General features: G+C 41.8%; 1 protein-coding gene across 4 annotated transcripts in view; it reads left to right on the forward strand.

Moving 5' to 3' along the window:
* wdr59 (WD repeat domain 59) overlaps positions 1-18,675 on the forward strand; it is a 97,775-nt gene that overhangs the window by 14,994 nt on the left and 64,106 nt on the right. For all 4 annotated transcript variants that reach the window (XR_009645626.1, XM_060838222.1, XM_060838224.1 and 1 more), the window contains exons 5-9: positions 6,965-7,045; positions 14,611-14,648; positions 15,519-15,607; positions 17,263-17,379; positions 17,475-17,552. Coding sequence is in view for 3 of the 4 variants with exons in the window: in XM_060838222.1 (XP_060694205.1) it covers positions 6,965-7,045; positions 14,611-14,648; positions 15,519-15,607; positions 17,263-17,379; positions 17,475-17,552 (403 nt within the window). In the remaining variant the exon portion in view is untranslated. The remainder of the gene's footprint in view (positions 1-6,964; positions 7,046-14,610; positions 14,649-15,518; positions 15,608-17,262; positions 17,380-17,474; positions 17,553-18,675) is intronic.

The following is an 18,675-nucleotide window of genomic DNA, read 5'->3' on the forward strand; positions in this document are numbered from 1 at the left end:
ATTTTATGTAGAATTATACCTCTGCGTAAGTAATGTGAATATATTATGCTGTCTTTCCTCACAGTATAACAAGTAATATTAAATAAATAACTCAATTTAAATTGAGACAATTGCTCAAGCCCAGCACCAGATTGCACAGAGCTTAGAACTCCATTTCGTACTTTCTGTTAATTTATTACATTCTGTCAGTCTGCTTCTTGACCATCATCTTGAATGTTTGACGAACGTTTAAACTTGAAAGTGGTTTTTCCTGTCTTTCCTGCAACAGCCACATCACTCAGTTCAGTGGATCCTTCTGAAAGACAAGTCATCCGAGCGCCTGTTTTAAGGTGTGTGTGTGTGTGTGTGTGTGTGTGTGTGTATGTATCATGGTCACTCAGTCTATAACCACCCAGCCCTACTCTGTTGCATTTTGTTATTTTCACAATGTCATTGCAAAACACTTGAGAGGTACTTGACTCTGTCTGCTCAGTTTCTGAGAGTTTGTAGGCAATCACATGAGAATGAACCTTAATTGTTTAATTGCAAAATTGGATGACCATTGTCCTATGAATGTGCCATGCTATTTTGCCAGGACCGATTGCCATGACTACTATTTCCCATCACTCAAAGTAAATTAGAACTCCTTCGATTGACTAACCAATCGGGAATTTATACCTTCAATCTTCTGAAACAAATTCCCAACTCGTGTACACTTTTCTTTGATGCCTCTCTATGTGGATTGGACAGGAGGCACTGGTTCCATTCTTAGCTGACTAAATCAGATCTAGAGAATTGCCATTGTCTTCTGATTCATACGTTGTTACCACTCGTATTCCCAAGGATTTTTCCTTAGAAAAATCTGCATTTTGCTCCTTGATGACATCAAGCGAGAATGTGTCAGTCTCCTAATGTGTAATGATTAGACCTAGTTCTGTCTTACCACCACCTCTTGCACAGAAATGAGCAGAAATTTCTTCCAATTAAATTTATAGGAAGACTGAACCCAGAGTCTTCAGTCCCTGCCACAGGCTGTGGTCACTCACCACTATTTCTTTTTTTCTCCATGCTGACTATTTGAGGCTGAGCCAGACTTTTATTTGCAGAGTTTTTAAATACATTGTCATGCTCAGACTTTCTACCTTTGATATCATACATCTGCTCCCAATGCCTTAGCTTTACTGCTGCTAAGACATTCATCCATACCTTTTTTTTGTATCTCCCAGAATGTAGATGTTTCTGGTCAGGCCAGCATTTGTTGTACATCTCTGTTACCCTTGAACTGTCCTGTTTGCCATTCCAGAGGTCATTTAATATTGCTATGAGTCTTGAGTCACATCGGCCAGGCTCTGTAAGGCTGATCAATTTCCTTGGTGAACCTTGTGTGTTTTTTACAATAATCAGTGGTTGTCATGTTCACCATTGCTGAGAAGCGGTTTATATTTCAAACTTCTTAACTGGAGTTAATATTCTATCAATAGCCAAAATAATATCTGCACCCATGCATTAACCTGGATATTTTGATTATTTATCAAGTGATGATAGTAGTGTGGCACCATCTTCTCTAGACTTTATTTTAAGGTGCTCCTGTCCACCCTGCTACATTGGACTGTGTAATTTTGAGGCCTTCCAAACTTGGCTGCCTTTTTCTGTACCTCGACCTCAATTCAGCTCTGTGCTAAATATTCTGGCTCCTGATTGAGCACTGGCTCAATTTTAAAACTTTCATCTTGTTTCCAGTTTCCTCCATGTTATGACCCACCAATTTCAATTACCTCTAGCCCTACAACTCCTGATATATCTGTGCTTTATTTGCAGTCTCTTGAGCATCCTAATGTTAATTAATTCACTGAGTCGCCTCTGCTGCCTTGACCCTAACCTCTAGAATTCCTTGTCCAAACCTCGCCTCCTTTTTTTTGTAAACATTTTCATTCATTGGGAAAAGACATTTTAAATTTTTAACAAAATTACAACATCACTATAAAACTGTATAACAGCGTTATAATGTAATGACAATAACAGTAAACAAACTACTACTCTACTCCACAAACCACTGAGGAGAGAGAAATAAAGTACAATTCAATAAATAACAAAAAAAACTAAATTAAACCAAGGTAAATTAAATCGCATTCAGTTAAGTTACCACACTCAGCGCAATCTCTCAAAAGCTCCCCGCCACCAGGAGCATTAGTAAGCGTACCCATATTTATTTGGGATACTTCTTCCCAGGGGCCCCCAGGCCTCCAGACATAACCCTCATGACGACACAAAGGCCATAACCAATATAGCCGACAAGTCTGCATCTATATAATTCAGAAAGGGTTGTCATATTCTCTAAAGCAGTTCTGTTTTCTGGTGCACCAAACTCGTAAGTAAGTCCAAGGTGATGTGCTCCATAATTAATCAATGTCACCCTGAGAGTCCCGGGGGGATTCTCTGACACTCAGCTCATTAGAATGTTCTTCCTCGCACAGAGTGAGAATATTAAACAGTTTCTTCCCATGCCTGCCATAAGAAGGGAGATTTGGCAAGCCCAAAAGAGAGGGACACTGGGTCCATCTTAACCTCAGTTTCCAAGACCCTTTCCAAAGCACTTGCTATGGTATCCCAATACCTACGAAGCTGGTGGCATGACCACAAGCAATGAGTAAGAGAGCCAACATCTCTGTTGCATTTGGGGCACGCTGTTGTCTTAAATTTCACAAGTCACTTCGGTGCCAAATGAGCCCTGTGGAGTACCTTCAGTTGCAGAGCCTGCATGTTATTACAAATCAAAATCTTCTTTGTTCTCCCAAATATCCTCCCATGCCTCTGACGAGATTTCCACCTCCAATTCTTGAGTCAGATTCCACACAGCCGCTCACTGTCTTTCTTAACATTACCTTCTAACAAGTGATAGAGGTTGCTGATCAAGAGAGCGCTCGTAGACAGAAGCACTCTCTTCTCCATATCTTACTCACAAGGACTAACCATTAATGTAGTCTTATTCTGTATAAAGTCCCAAACCTGAAAGTAACGAGAGAGGTCCCTCCTGGATTGCTCATGTTTCTGACTCAGCTGCTCGAAAGACACCTTGCCCTCGCCGTCAAATAAATCTCCCAAACAGGAGATTGCTCTTGACTCCCAGAGCTGAAAGCCAGAGTCCACCGACCCTGGCCGGAATCCTAACATTCCTAATAAGGGAGTAAAAGGGTAAGTGTTTTTGTAAGTTGCCCTCACCTTATTGCATCATCCTCCATGCTTTAATCGTGTTAAGGACAATTGGGTTTCTGTAATGATCCATAAGAGTCCTCATCTTGTCCATAAACAACAAATTGATAAGGGGGCATTTTGTCTGGGAAGCCTCCATGTCAAACCAGAATGACCAGGGGTACTGACAAGCCCAGTCAGTCACACAGGATAGTCGGGAACTTCATTGATATTTCTTAAAATTTGGGAAACCAAACCTCCCATCCCTTGTGGAAGCTGCAATTTGGCAAGCTTAATAAGAGGCTGTCTATGATGCCAGATGAAAGATCCGAGCTAACTGTAAAGCCATCGTAGTGCTCACCTAGGCAGAATCAAATGGAGCATTCGTATGGGATATAATAAACGAGGAAGAACATTCATTTTGACCAGAGCTATTCTACCCAACCGGGACATTGGAAGATCCGCCCAGTGCCGAAGATACTGTCTTTCCTTCTCTGGCAACTGCACAAAGTTAGCTTTATATAATTGATCGAATGCCAGGGTGATCAAAATGCCTAAATACAAGAAACCTCCTTGTGACCACTTGAAAGGGAACCTGGGTTCCATCCCCAAGATCGGATATTCTGGTAAGGCCCCCCCACAGGCATGGTCTTCAACCTCCTGAAATTAGTTTTATACCCCGATAGCAAACCAAACGGGTCACAGGTGTCATTGGCTCAGTTAAAAAGAGCTGAACGTCATCCACGTAAAGGGTGATGTTATGCCTGCCTGATCCTACCTCCGGATGGCCTCTGCCAATGGTTCAATCATCAATGTAAGTAATAGTGGTGAGAGGGGACACCCTTGTCGGCTGCCTCTGCCAATACTAAAATAGTCTAACCGTCTACCATTGGTGAGAACTGCTGCTTTTGGGTCACTGTATAAGATTGCCATCCACCTGGCAAAAAGTCATCCAAGATCAAACGGCCACCCTCATCCCGGTCAAACGCTTTCTCTGCATCCAGGGAGACTAACAAGCCTGGATTCCACCCTTTCTGGCATACCTGGACCATGTTTAATACTCGTCTATTATTCGTAGACCTATGACCCTTAGTAAAACTTGTCTGGTCCTCCTTTACAATGAAGGGCAAAACATTCTCCATCCTTAATGCCAGCATTTTCAACAGAACATTAAAATCTACATTCAGTAATGATATGGGCCTACACAAAATGCAATCCTCTGGGGTTTCCCTCTCTTGAGAGTATGAGAAATATTTGTTTCTCTCAGAGAAGATGGGAGGCAGTCCTGACTGTACGAGTAGTTGTGCATATTCAATAGTGGCCCAGCCACCGTATCTAAAAACGCCTTGTAAAACTCACTTTGAAATCTGTCTGGGCCGGGCGCTTTGCCATTCTGGAGCTGCCTTACTGCCTCCTGTATTTCTTGGATTGTCAGAGGGCCATTCAGAAAAGACGCCCGCTGTGAAGTTACACCAGGGTTTTAAAAAAGGACTCCATCTTCGCCAGTCTGTCCTCATAGCCTTCCGACCAGTACAGCTCAGAGTAAAACTTCCTAAATGCTGCATTAATCGTTTTGACATTGCAAGTGAGAGTACCAGCACACACACTCATGAAAGTGATCGATTCGAGGGGCATTCTTCTTTCTGGCCAGATATGCTAGATACCTAACTGATTTATCACCATACTCAAGTAACCTCTGTTTTGCAGAAGCGATTTCCCTCTTTACTGCCTGGGTGAGTGCAGCATTCAGAGTAGCCCTGAGGGCTGTATTCTGCTGCAATTTAGTTCCAGATGGTCTGTCAAAGTATGTGGATTAGAGAAAAAGGTGAAATCCCTCCCTTAGGGTGAAGACTTCTCCATACATCCACCAACTGCTTGGATTGTGAGGATGTACCCGCAAGACCCCTCTGCATCCTGTCTACTTTGGGGTCAATAAATCAATTAAAGTCTGCCCCTATAATTTAATGACGCACCCCAAAGGCCATCAACCTACAAAGCGCATCCATTAAAAATTTGAGGGGATGTGTTGGGGCAAAATACATTTAAAATCCCACAATCATAAACCGCCTGTGTTCATCCTTACCAGTTGAAATGGGAGATTCTTCTGGATGAGTATAGTAACCTCTTAAAGGATGAGAAAAGCACCAATCAGAACCCTCCCTTTCCCCCTTGCCCAAAGGGGCTGCTAATACAACCCCTCCATGGCTCCTTCTAGCTGAAGCCATGTCCCAGTCCCAGAAAACACAAAGTAAGAAAAAGTTACACACAACAAGAAAGTTAAAAGTGGGCACTCAACCTGTCGCCTTTAGGGCGGCACGGTGGCACAGTGGTTAGCACTGCTGCCTCACAGCGCCAGGGACCTGGGTTCAATTCCCGCCTCAGGCGACTGACTGTGTGGAGTTTGCACGTTCTCCCCGTGTCTGCGTGGGTTTCCTCCGGGTGCTCCGGTTTCCTCCCACAGTCCAAAGATGTGCGGATCAGGTGAATTGGCCATGCTAAATTGCCCGTAGTGTTCGGTTAGGGGTATGGGTGGGTTGCGCTTCGGCGGGTCGGTGTGGACTTGTTGGGCCGAAGGGCCTGTTTCCACACTGTAAGTAATCTAATCTGTCCCATCCATACTTTAAACCTGTGCACTCCTGGTAGAAAAAAATCTGTACCGGTGGGCCCGCTCAACCTGGACCTGGCCTGCCTCAACTTCCAGCTTCAAAAACTGCGGGAGCCAGTGCTCCAAGAAGCTGATGAGCTGGCCTTCTTCCTCCTGTTCTGGACGCCCCACCAGGATAAACATCAACTGCACCTGTCAGATGTTCTTCTGATGGCCTCAATTTTCAAGGTTGCTCTTCCAAGGCCCGTACCTGCTGTTCCAGGGCCTGGACCTGACCCGCCGAGGGTTCTGCCTTGATCTCGGAGGTCACAGTCCATTGCTACACCTCCACAATGCGCTGCCCGAGTTGCTGGATCTCCTGGTCATGCTTTTGCAGCATGACCGAGATCGGTTCCAGCCTGGCCTGGGTCTCCTCGATCGCTAAATTGATCTTCTCTTCGAGTTTCACAAACTCCTAGACCAAACTCTGCTCCACAGCTAAGTCCCTGGGGCATTCACGGAGGCCAACACTGTGACTGTGGGCATGTCTGTTGCTGCAAGGGAGTGCCCTGATGGTTGTGATCGTTGTGGTCCCTTCGCTTTAGTCATTTTTCTAACAACACAGAACAATTCTGGCGGTCAAAAACTAACATTTCTACCACAATGGGTAATAAAAGGAGGGTGAGTGCACCACTTTATCTGGGTTCTGGTGCAGAGCTCAGCAGGGCAGACCTACTGGGTCGCTGCCATCTTGAATCCCCCTCTCCACCTCTTTAGTCTGCTTTCTTCTTTCTAGGCACTGATTGCAACCTTAGGTCATCTGCCCCAATGTTATGCATGGTTCTATATCATATTTTCCCTTGCATGGTCTTTGGAGCATTTTGGGATACTTTATTGTGTTAAAGGTACTATATCAATATAAGTTACTTGTCAACCTGTAGGTTCAGATAGTGATAGAGAATGAGTTGTTCTCCTAGTATGGGATAATCTAAAAATATATGAAGCAGAGGCATGAAGTTAATGATTTCCCTAATGCAAGAAGTACTCCATAGTTGTGAGTAAAGCAATTTTGATTGAATTCCATGTATCGGTACTGAGTTACTTGCTTGGATGTACGTAGGATTCTTTTGTTTTCCACAGTCAGCATTCTCCATTTGATGAGTAAACATGCACATGATCTACTAAATTTTTCTTTCCTCCCCTTGCTTTTAGTGATTTGGAGTGGTCGTGCTTTGAACCGGAGCTACTTGTGACGAGCTCTGTTGATACATACATCTATATTTGGGATATCAAGTAAGTCTCGGTCTCTGGTGGGTGGGTGGGGAAGGGGTTGTCAGGGTGTGTCAGGTGTGATAGTGCATTCATACAATTGTACTTACAATTCCAATTCATTCACTGTCACAAAAGTATTTTAGTGTGTTTTTGAGGGAATATCTGAATTCCTGCGTTGCAATGTTGAGTGGCATTAATACCCAATGGCCTGTCCGTTGGTAGGGACTGAAGATTGCATGCCTTCTCATTGGCAGGATAAGCATCAAATTCTTATATGATCAGCCAACACAGGAAAGCATATGGCTTACATTCTTTGAAGCAGTTTTCCGATTAGACTAATGCCTCTGCACTTTCCCAAAAAAGCCCTGCTGTTCGTCTTTAGTAGTGGATTATTAGAATCCCTCATGTTGGACCGAAGGGCCTGTTGCCACAAGTCCACACCGACCCTCTGAAGAGTAATCCACCCAGGCCCATTCCCCTACCCTATATTTACGCCTGACTAATGCAGCTCACCTACACATCCCTGAACACTATGGACAATTTAGCATGCCCAATTTACCTAACTTACACGTCTTTGGATTGTGGAAAGAAACCAGACCATCCGAAGGAAACCCACGCAGACACGGAGAATGTGCAAACTCCACACAGGCAGTTGCCCGAGGCTGGAATCGAACCTGGGTCCCTAGCGCTGTGAGGCAGCAGTGCTAACCACTGAGACACCACGTTGCCCATATTGCACACTTTCTGTGCTAGCTTGGAGACTGATTCAAGGTTCACCTCTGTTAGATAAATTTATTAAATGCTAGCACAACTTTACAGATTACATTCCGTAAGAGATGAGATCGCACTCTCTTTCTGAGATTGCATTGACACATAGATATTTATGCCACTTTCTTAAGATAGAAGTGTGAGTTCTTTCTACAAATAGAAAAGCCCTTGAAGAATTACCCCATCTTTAGAAGGTGACCTTTCTAATTAAATTGCAACCCGACTGTGAATGGATTTGACCTACTTTTTTTTGTAGATATTTTTATTGAAATTTAACATTTTTGCAAATTTACAAAAATAAACAAAACTCTCAAATACAAACATTGATGTACAATTAAATCATATATACAATAGTCATAATTTAACAAAGAAAAGAGAAAGAAAGAAAACAAAAAGAGAAAAAAAAACGAAAAAAGAAAGAAAAAAAAACTCAACTTTCTACTAATCTAACCTATAACTAACCAGAGTGTATACCTAAGTCTCTTACATGCTCGGAATGTATAAACATCAAATATAATAAAACCCGTATTCGCGCAGGATTCCTCTCCCAAGGGGCCCCGGAACAGCCCGGTCTGAAATCTTCACTAAATAAAAGCCCTTGTTAGGATAGCCGAAATATCTGCATTTATATAATTCAAAAAGGGCTGCCATATTTTATAAAATAATTCAGTCTTTCGGTGTACCATATTTGTGAGGAAGTCAAGGGGGATATATTCCATAATTAATCTGTGCCAATTTGAAAGTCCAGGGGGGCCCTCAGCCACCCAGTTCACCAAAATATTTTTCCTTGTACAGAAAGAGAGAATAGAAAATAGTCTCTTCCCATGCATATCCAGAGATGAGAGGTTCGAAAAGCCCAAAAGGAGAGATACAGGGTCCACCCTAATTTCCGTTCCTAAAATTTCTGTCAGGGTATTTGCCACTTTAGTCCAGTATCTGCGGATTTTCTGACAAGTCCACAGACAATGTGCAAGAGTACCCACCTCTATTTTGCATTTGGGACACATTGGAGATGCTCCTGCCTTAAATTTTGCCAGTCGAGCCGGAGCTATATGGGCCCTATGAAGTATCTTTAGTTGGATAGCCTGAGTTCTGTTACAGATAGCAATTCTTCTAGCATTTTCCCAAATGTCATTCCACATATCCTCAGAGATTTCTAGCCCCAAGTCCTGCTCCCATGTTTTAAGCAGGTCATCCATGTCTCCTGAGACTCCATCATGTAGCAAATGGTATATAGTACTAACGGAGGATGCCCCCGCTGGTCGTAAGACATTACGTTCTCTGTCTGATTTATAAAGACTATCTATTAATGTAGTCTTCCTCTGTATATAATCTCGAACTTGGAAGTATCGAAAGAGATCCCCATTAGGTATTCCGAATTTCAGACGCAGCTGCTCAAAGGACATCAGGATCCCATCTTTAAATAGGTCCCCTAAGCATGAGATGCCCCTGGATCTCCAGAGTTTAAAGGTGGCATCTGTAATCCCCGGTTGGAATCCCCATGCGCCTACTATTGGTGCATGGGGGGATGTTTTATGTGAGTTACCCTCATTTTGCCGCATTATATTCCAGGCCTTAATTGTGTTTAATATTATGGGATTTTTACAGTGGTCTGTAATGATTTTCCTCTTATCTGAAAATAAAAGGTTAATAAGTGGGTATTTTACTTGGGAGGCTTTGATATCCAGCCAAATTGATTGTGGATCAGATGAAACCCAATCAACTATGTAACTTCGTAGGGAGCTTAACTGATATTTCCTAAAGTCTGGGAAGTCCAGTCCTCCCCTTGCCTGTGGAAGCTGTAGCTTCTTCAGCTTAATAAGGGGCCGTCTATGGTTCCAAATAAAGGAGCCCAACCAGCCATATAATTTACATAGGGCTAGCCTTGGCAGCATCAGCGGGAGCATTCTCATAGGATATAAGAGACGGGGCAGAACATTCATTTTAATTAATGCTATTCTCCCTAGCCAGGAAGTCGGAAGGTCTCTCCATCGCTGGAGGTCCTGCCTTATCCTTTCCATTAATTGTACAAAATTAGCCCTATACAGCTGATCAAATATTGGCGTGATAAAAATACCTAAATATAAGAAGCCCTCCAGGGACCAACGGAAGGGAAAAGGGGATCCGTCCATTAAGTGGGGTATCATAGCCAGACCACCCATTGGCATGGCTTCCGATTTTGAAAAATTAATTTTATAGCCTGAGAATGCACTAAATGTATTAATAACTTGAATTAGACGAGGCACTGACATTAAAGGATTACTGAGGAATAAGAGAACGTCATCTGCATAGAGGGTAATTTTGTGTTTACCTGTACCAATCCTCGGGGCCGTTATATTAGGATCAGTCCGGATGGCTTCTGCTAATGGTTCGATTATCACTGTAAACAACAATGGTGAGAGAGGACATCCTTGACAGCAGCCCCTACCCACACTGAAGCCATCCGATCTTAACCCATTAGTAATAACAGCTGCTTTGGGGTCATTATACAATGTTGAAACCCATTTGGTAAACACCTGTCCAACGCCAAACCTTTCCAATGTGTAAAATAAATATGACCATTCAACCCTATCAAATGCCTTTTCCGCATCCAATGAAATTACTACTCCTGGTATCTTTCCCTGATGACAGGCTTGGATCATATTCAAGACCCTTCTGATATTATTGGATGATCTGCGGCCCTTAATAAATCCCGTCTGGTCCTCCTTTATAATATATGGCAGTACCCTTTCTAGTCTTAGTGCTAACATTTTTGAGAGAATTTTAAAGTCTACATTTAGTAAGGATATTGGTCTGTAAGATGCACAATCTTCTGGGTCTTTTCCTTTTTTGAGGATAAGAGAAATATTTGCTTCTTTCAGCGTGGGCGGGAGACAGACCTGACTATGCACAAAATTATACATATCCATAAGTGGGTCAAACCAATATTCCTGTAAATTCTTTATAGAATTCAGCTTGAAAACCATCCGGGCCCGGTGCTTTTCCGCTCTGAAGTTGCCTAATTGCCTCAAGTATTTCTTGGACTGTTAAAGGGGTATTTAGGGCCGACACCTGTTCCGGAGTCAGGCCCGGGAAGGTCAAATTTTTTAAAAATGACTGCATCCTCCTAATCCTATCTTCACAATCCTGCGATCTATATAGTTCAGAATAAAATTCTTTAAAGGTCGCATTGATCTTTTTATGATCATGAGTCAGGGTACCTGTACTTTCCTTGATGGTCGGAATAGTTTGAGGGGCTTTCTTTTTCTTTGCAAGAAATACTAAGTATCTACCCGGTTTGTCGCCATATTCATATAATCTTTGTTTCGCAAATAATATTTCCCTTTTAGCCGTTTGAGTAAGCGCGGTGTTTAAAGCTGTCCTAAGAGCTGTAATCCTCTGCAATTTTGTGATAGAAGGTCTATCAGCGTATGCTGTTTCGGCTGCTTTTAGGCGAGCTTCGAGCAGACGCTGTTGCTCTCCCTTCATTTTCCTCTGGGTCGCTGAATAGGAGATGATCAAACCTCGTGCATAAGCTTTGATGGTCTCCCACATCATTGACGGATTGCTAGCCGTACCAGTATTAATTTCTAAAAAAGTTTTAAGTTCTTGGGAGAAGTACTTTAAAAATTTGCTATCTTTTATCAGGAAGGGGTCCATACGCCAATGCCGAGCGGATGTCCCATTGTTCTTTACCTTAGTTTCCATGTATACAGCGGCATGGTCAGAGATTGCTATAGTACCTATTTTACAGGTTGCTATAGAATTTAGAAAAATCGATGGGGCAAAAAACATATCAATTCTTGTGTGACATTTATGTGGATTAGAGTAGAAAGAAAAATCTCTACCCTGTGGATGGAGACATCTCCATACATCTACCAATCCTAATTCTTTATTCAGGTCCGCCAGTTGTCTAGATCTGGGAGATACTCCAGCGGCACTCTTGGGAATCCTGTCTATTTCCGGATCCATAATACAATTAAAGTCTCCCCCTATAATTGTATGACGGGCACCAAAGGCCATCAGTTTTGAAAAAGCTTCTGTTATGAATTTAAAGGGGTGTGCCGGGGGCAGTACACATTTAAGATCCCATATTCCTCTCCATTTATGAGGGCTTTAATCAAAATATATCGTCCAGATTCGTCTTTTATCTGATTTAGAATTTTCAAAGGGAAGTTCTTCTGGACAAGGATAACGACTCCCCTGCTTTTTGAATTAAAAGAGGAAAAAAAGGCCTGATCAAATCCGCCCTGTCGTAATTTTAAGTGTTCTTTATCCGACAGGTGTGTCTCCTGTAGGAGAGCTATATCAACGCTCTCCTTCTTAAGATTTGATAATATTTTCTTCCTTTTAACTGGCGAATTACTCCCCTGACATTCCAGGTGCACCACTTAACCGACTGTTCAGCCATAATCATCTGGACAGATCCGAGACCCCTCGGGAGGGGAAACCCTATCTAGAACATCCCGAGCATGGAGCATACAAGATTTACAAAAGTAAAGACTCTCTGATACACTCAAAACAATATAACAAAAAACTCTTTCTAAGTATAAAAGATATAAAACATTCCGAATTGGAGATTTTCTCCCTTGTTCCCAGGGAGCGTCACTTCCTCTCCCACAGTCCATCTTACCCTCTTCCCACCAGTGCCCCACCCTTGACCCAGGTGTTCCTCAATAAAATGAGGAGAATTCAAATATAATATAAAGCTAGAGTTAACAGTGAACACTCCACCCCCACCCACACCCACATCTAAATATATTTGGGAATATTAATACCATATATAACTATAAGATTACAATCTCAACATGTAATACTTAAATATAATACCACAAAATAACAGGGGAAAGAAAAACAACCCCGCTCCTAAAAACAGAAGTAAAATAGAATAAGGTAACCACCTCTCCCCATCAACATTAGCCAAACGCCCCAACATATATATATACATACACACATAGGGGGAAAGATAAGAAAAGATGAAGGGATGTAAACCAAAATAATGGGAAAGGCAGACCAGCGTCCACAATCTCTTACAGTTTATTTAAGAGAATCCAAGAATTCCTTAGCCTTCTCCGGTGATCCGAAGTTATATATGGATCCTTCGTGGCTAAGGCGTAGCGTCGCTGGATATCGTAAGGAGTACTGCATATTTAAGTCCCTTAAACGCTTCTTCGCCTCATCGAATGCCTTCCTCTTTCGGACCAAAGCTGGGGAGAAGTCCTGGAACAGCATGATCCTGGATCCTTTGTGGGTCATAGCTTGGGGATCTTTTCCCAGATTTCTTGAGGCTTCCAGGAGCATCTGCCTCTCCCTATAGCTCTGCAGCTGGAACAGGACTGGGCGTGGGCGCTGGGTTGAGCCGGGCCCACGTACTGTGACCCGGTAGGCCCATTCTACCCTTACCTGGCCTGATCCAGCCTGCAGATTTAAAAGTTGTGGCAGCCAATGCTCTAAGAATGCTGTCAGCTGACCTCCCTCTTCCTGCTCGGGCAGGCCCAACAACCAAATATTTTTTCTACGACATCGATTTTCGAGGTCATCAATGTGGTTTTCTCGGTTCTGGACTCGATTCTCGAGAAAACGGATGTGGTCGGCTGCCGATTTTATCGCAGTCTCTGAGGCTGCGGCCTTCGACTCCACCTCTCTGACTCGGCACCCCAATTCCTGAATGTCTCTGCCCTGCTTCTGCAGCTCGGCTGATAGTGCTTCTCTGCTCTGCCGAGACTCATCGATAAAAGCATCAATCTTCGCCTCCCACCTGGCAAACATCTCCTCAAAGCTCATCTTCATTGGTAAATCTCCTGAAGTAGCTGAAGACACCTTTGTTGCAGCTGAAGAGGGAGAGGGTGGGGGAGGGGTCCCTGCTTTCTCAGAGCCGCCTGTTCCCTTCCCTTTACTCATTTTCCAGCTAGTATTAGTCTATTTAAATGTACTAATAGGTAACTATTTAAGGTTAACAACTCTTCTAAATGGTTTAGTGAGTGTGGTGGGGGTGGATAGCCCACTTTGCCCAAGTTTTGGGTAGAGCACTGTGGACTCAGTCTTGCTGGGTCGCCGCCATCTTGGATCCCCCTCCTCTCTCTCTCTTCGGATTTGACCTACTTAAGTTTGTACAATGATCACCAGCATGTATGGAATCTTGAAAACAAAAAGGTGCCACCAAGATATTAATCCATTCACAACTTGTGATTTTCTGTGCAATGTCCTTTTGACATTACATTTGTTCCATGCTGGTCATCCAGCGAAAAAAATTCATTTTGGAAGTCATTGGGAAAATACTTTTCTTATTGAGGCTGACTGTTGGTTGGAACTAACTTGGCAATGCATTTTGAGTTGACTTTCACAGCTCTCTCATTTAGTGAGACCTTTAGTAGGTTTGTGTGATAGATATCTATCAGGCCCATTAGTGAGAAACGAATAAGGTCAAGGCTCCAGTGGATAAGTGATTTCTGTTTAGGGAAGGGATAGAAAGCATTACAGTGTTTAGAGTTGTGCAGTTAAATCAGGTTAAACTCTTTCAAATGACTGCCATCCATACTTGAGGTTCCTAAATCTCAGCCCTGCAAACTTGTACTTGAGTATATAGGGTATGTTCCTATGATGAGAGAGTGCAAATTCTATTTTGGATGAATAAACTGTCAGTTGAGTGAGATTTGAAGACTTAATCATAGTGATGAATTTCTGTACACAAGAAAAGTGAGGTAATTGCGTGAATTTGAATTTTTTGTTTGCTTTTTTCTTGAGGCTTGAACGTAATGTGAAAGTCAGTTTTAAATTGATGATATGCTCAATGTTGCATTTGTAAAGTTCCCCTTACAAGTCTTTTTTCCTTTTTTTAGGGACACACGGAAGCCATCAGTATCTCTGTCTGCTGTAGGTGAGTAGCATCTGTACATGTCATTCTGCTATATGCGTTTCCTTAACGCGATTGATAAATTGGGGACTCTGTTTCTAAAGTGTCAACTTTTAAAATGTGTGTTGGCTGTAACGTGATTACGTTGCTAACACTTTAAGCACTGTTTCTAAAGCGCAATTTTTCTATAAACATGGGGTTGCACAATAATGCAGCCGTTACATTATAGAAGAACTATCTTTATTGAAATAGCAAAGGTGGTTTTCAGGTTCTGTTACAATTGGAATTCCACTTGCTCTCTTCAGGGTTAATTTGATAATATTCAGTGGGTTGATATTCCATGTGATGTGAAGCTGAGATTTGAAGCATTCACTAAACGGGAAGGACATTGTTTACCTTGGAGCTCTTTTGCCAGTTACGATTGTGTCCTCGGTCCAGTGCTCAATTTTCTTGCAAATATGTTCTGTGCCTCTATTTATAAAACCCAACCTGCATGGCCTCTTAATTATCTTTTTAACTTGTTCTGGATGTAAATGTATCTGCCTGTCTATGTCTCTCTGTCTGCAATTAATGTACCTATGTGTGACAACTCAACATAATGAATAGTCTTGGATCCATTGCAATACTACTTTCGTAGAGCGCACAACAGCAAAGAGATGACAGTGTTCCTTGTGTTTCCCTATATGGCTAAGGTGGCACACCTTTCCACAAAATAGCTGATAGTACCAGGATTAATTCTTTTAACATTACATGGCTGTTGCTCTGCTGATCCTGTTCCATGACTTTACAAGGTTACTGCATTCATCCCTGCATTCTCTGAAGGGGATTAAAGAAGATTGTTATTGGCAGCTTTGTTGTCCTCTTTACACTTCATCTCTTTTCCATATTGTGCAGCTGGAGCCTCTCAGGTAAAATGGAATAAAAAGAACCCATGCTGTTTAGCAACAAGTCATGATGGAGATGTGAGAATCTGGGACAAACGGGTGAGTTTTCAAAATTTAGTATTTTTCGTGGGATTTGGGCATTGCTGAGAAGGTTCATATTCATGAAACAAACAGGTTTTTACAATAACCACTGATGGTTTCATGTTCCTACAGTTTTCATTGTACCTATAGATTTATTTTAAAAAAAGAATTTGGACTCTAAATTTATTGTTTACTTAACATTTTCAAAGCCTGTGGAGTTTTGTCCCATTCCTAATGAGTTGGAAGAGAGCCAAAGAAATAATGCAGTCATGGCAAACATGGCCTGGGATTATTAAGGACAGTGGGTGTCTGGATATGATTTCAACCACAAAAAGTGTAATTGTTTTGTCTTGAAATTGCTGCAAACTCAAGTGAAAATTATTGTGCTTTTCTTTGAACTTATTGGATCTGATTTTTAATTGGCGACTTGTTGGCTTAGCTATTTTGTGTAAGAAAAGAAAACATAGTAGGGCATAGATCATTCACCCCCACCCCACAACACACTGTTGCAAAGTTCAGATCAAGGGGATTTATCCACCCTTTTGTAGAATAAATAACTGCAAAGAAAGAGGACCAAAGAAATACACCATTGTAAGAGTAGAGGGTGTGAATACCGAGCTAATACATATAATTTTATTTGAACAATTCAGTCACCTATGCTAGCTGAATTAATCAAAATGATGAACTAAGAATAGCAATTTGTGAAGAAACATTCAATAGCGTGGTAATTATCATAGGAACAAAACATCTAGTTGAAAATATGTAAAGTGTTGTTGATAGCACTGCTTTGGTAAGAAAGCCAGGCCCCAAGTGCTGAAGTAAGGAATGAAACAAAATTTGAAATGTGGTACAACAATTTGTGCTAAGAATTACTTAGAACAAAGATAACAGGTGAAAGGATGCTTGCATTCATACAAAAATATTGAGGTCATTTTAAAGGAAAGGCCATTAATGCAATGCACTTTGCAACCTCAGGACATTTAGAAAGTGTCTTATTCTTAATAAAGTATTTTTTAGAAGTGCTGCTGCTATAAATTGTAGGAATTGAGGCAGCCAGTTTGTCCAGAGCAAGTGCCCGCCCCTGTCAATAAAAACCAGGAAGTTATGACCAGGTAATGTATTTTAGTGGTGATTTGAATACTATTGACTAGACGTTGTGCTGACTTTCTTGTTCCTCAGCTTGTGCCAAGGGATCTTTTAAATCTACTTGAGTAGGCAAGCAAAGTAATATCTCAACTAATAGCACCTCCAGTTGTTTTCAGTCCCTCAGTATTGGATTGGACTGGACTGGACTGTCAATGTGGATTTTATGTTCAGGTTTTTGGAGTGGAACTTGAACATGTAACCTCAGTCTTGCAAGTGTGAGTGCTACCAATAAAGCAATGGCTGACTGAAATAAAGAAATTGTTGTGGTTGAACTGATAATAGATTGAAATGAGAAAATAACAGCAGGACTGAATGTGTTAATGGAATAGACAGGTGGATCTCCTCTACCTTTGTACAAATGGAAACTAAGGTGTGCACATTAGTTTCTCCAAAGCACAAAAGGTACAGGGAGGGTCTGAAGCTGAAGCGGGATGGTAAGACATATTAAAGATTTTTGCCTTAAGCCGAGAAGTAATTTGAAGATTTTGATTTAAGATCCCTGCAAAACCTCTCCTTCTTTTTCATAGAAACCTAATACAGCAGTGGAATATATTGCTGCTCACTTGTCAAAAATCCATGGACTGGATTGGCACCCAGAAAATGAACACATCTTTGCTACATCAAGCCAGGACAACTCTGTCAGAGTAAGTTATCAACCCTAAAGACCCTTGGTTATTATTTAGTATGTGTTCAGAGGAATTTATTCAAGAGGAATTCATATTTTCCTTCTGGTTTCTAGTTCTGGGATTACAGACAACCAAGGAAGTACCTGAACATCCTGTCATGTCAAGTCCCAGTGTGGAAGGCCCGTTACACTGTGAGCAGCATTTCTGTTTGATGTTTTTGGGATGCTGTTAATGGAAAGTTGGTTTTTGTTTCTGTCTCAATTTCAATTTCCTACTCACTGTATTTTTAAAAACATTTTGTTGAACTTACTCAAAAGTTGGAAAAATAATTGGAATATTGTGTGCAATTCCATATCCTTCCTGTAGGAAGGATGTTGTGAAACATGAAAGGGTTCAGAAAAGATTTACAAGGATGTTGCCAGAGTTGGAGGGTTTGAGTTATTAGGAGAGACTGAAAAGGCTGGATCTATTTTTCCTGGAGCATCGGAGGCTGAGGGGTGACCTTCTAAAGGTTTATAAAATTGAGAGGCAGGGATAGGGTAAATCAACTCACTGGGTTGAAGAAGTCCAGCACAAGAGAGCAAAGGTTTAGGGTGAGGGAGCAATATTTAAAAGGGACCTTAGGGGCAATGTTTTTACGTAGAGGGTGGTGCATGTATGGAATGAGCTACCAGAGGAAGTGGTGGAGGCTGGTACAGTTAGAACATTTTAAGAAGCATCTGGATGGAAACATGAACAGGAAGGATTTAGAAGGATTTGGGCCAAGTGCTGGCAAATGGGACTAGATTAGTTTCAGATATCTCGTTGGTATGGATGAGTTGGATGGAAGGGTCTATTTCTGTGTTGTACATCTGAGTCCATAATAAGGAGCTAGAGAGGACCGCCTGTTTATATGTGTCCTAACACGGGAAAAATTCACCAGAAAGCTTGATAGAATTTTATGATCTGCGTCTCTGTTCCTTCCTGTAGTTCTTCCTGATTGCACAAGAATTGGAATATTTGTTTGTTGTGACATAGTTGTATCCTTCTTGGGAAGGTGTTCTGATTCTCAAATCCTGCAAATCAATAGTTACTCCAAGAACAGGAAATTACATTATCAGCCCAAGGAATCCTAAACACACAAATAGAAAACGGGCCATAACACCAGTGCTTCACTGGAGGCTCCCTGATGATGTTACCTAGTACAGTAATGAAGTGTCTGAAAACGAACCTTCCAGCTCAGCGAGCAAACTTAGATCCACAACCTCAACTTGAGCTACAAATCTTCTCCAAACTCACTAGTTACTACACAAGTTAGTGATTTAATGGAAGCAT

This window comes from Hemiscyllium ocellatum, chromosome 17 (genome assembly GCF_020745735.1).
Source record: "Hemiscyllium ocellatum isolate sHemOce1 chromosome 17, sHemOce1.pat.X.cur, whole genome shotgun sequence".
Taxonomy (NCBI): domain Eukaryota; kingdom Metazoa; phylum Chordata; class Chondrichthyes; order Orectolobiformes; family Hemiscylliidae; genus Hemiscyllium; species Hemiscyllium ocellatum.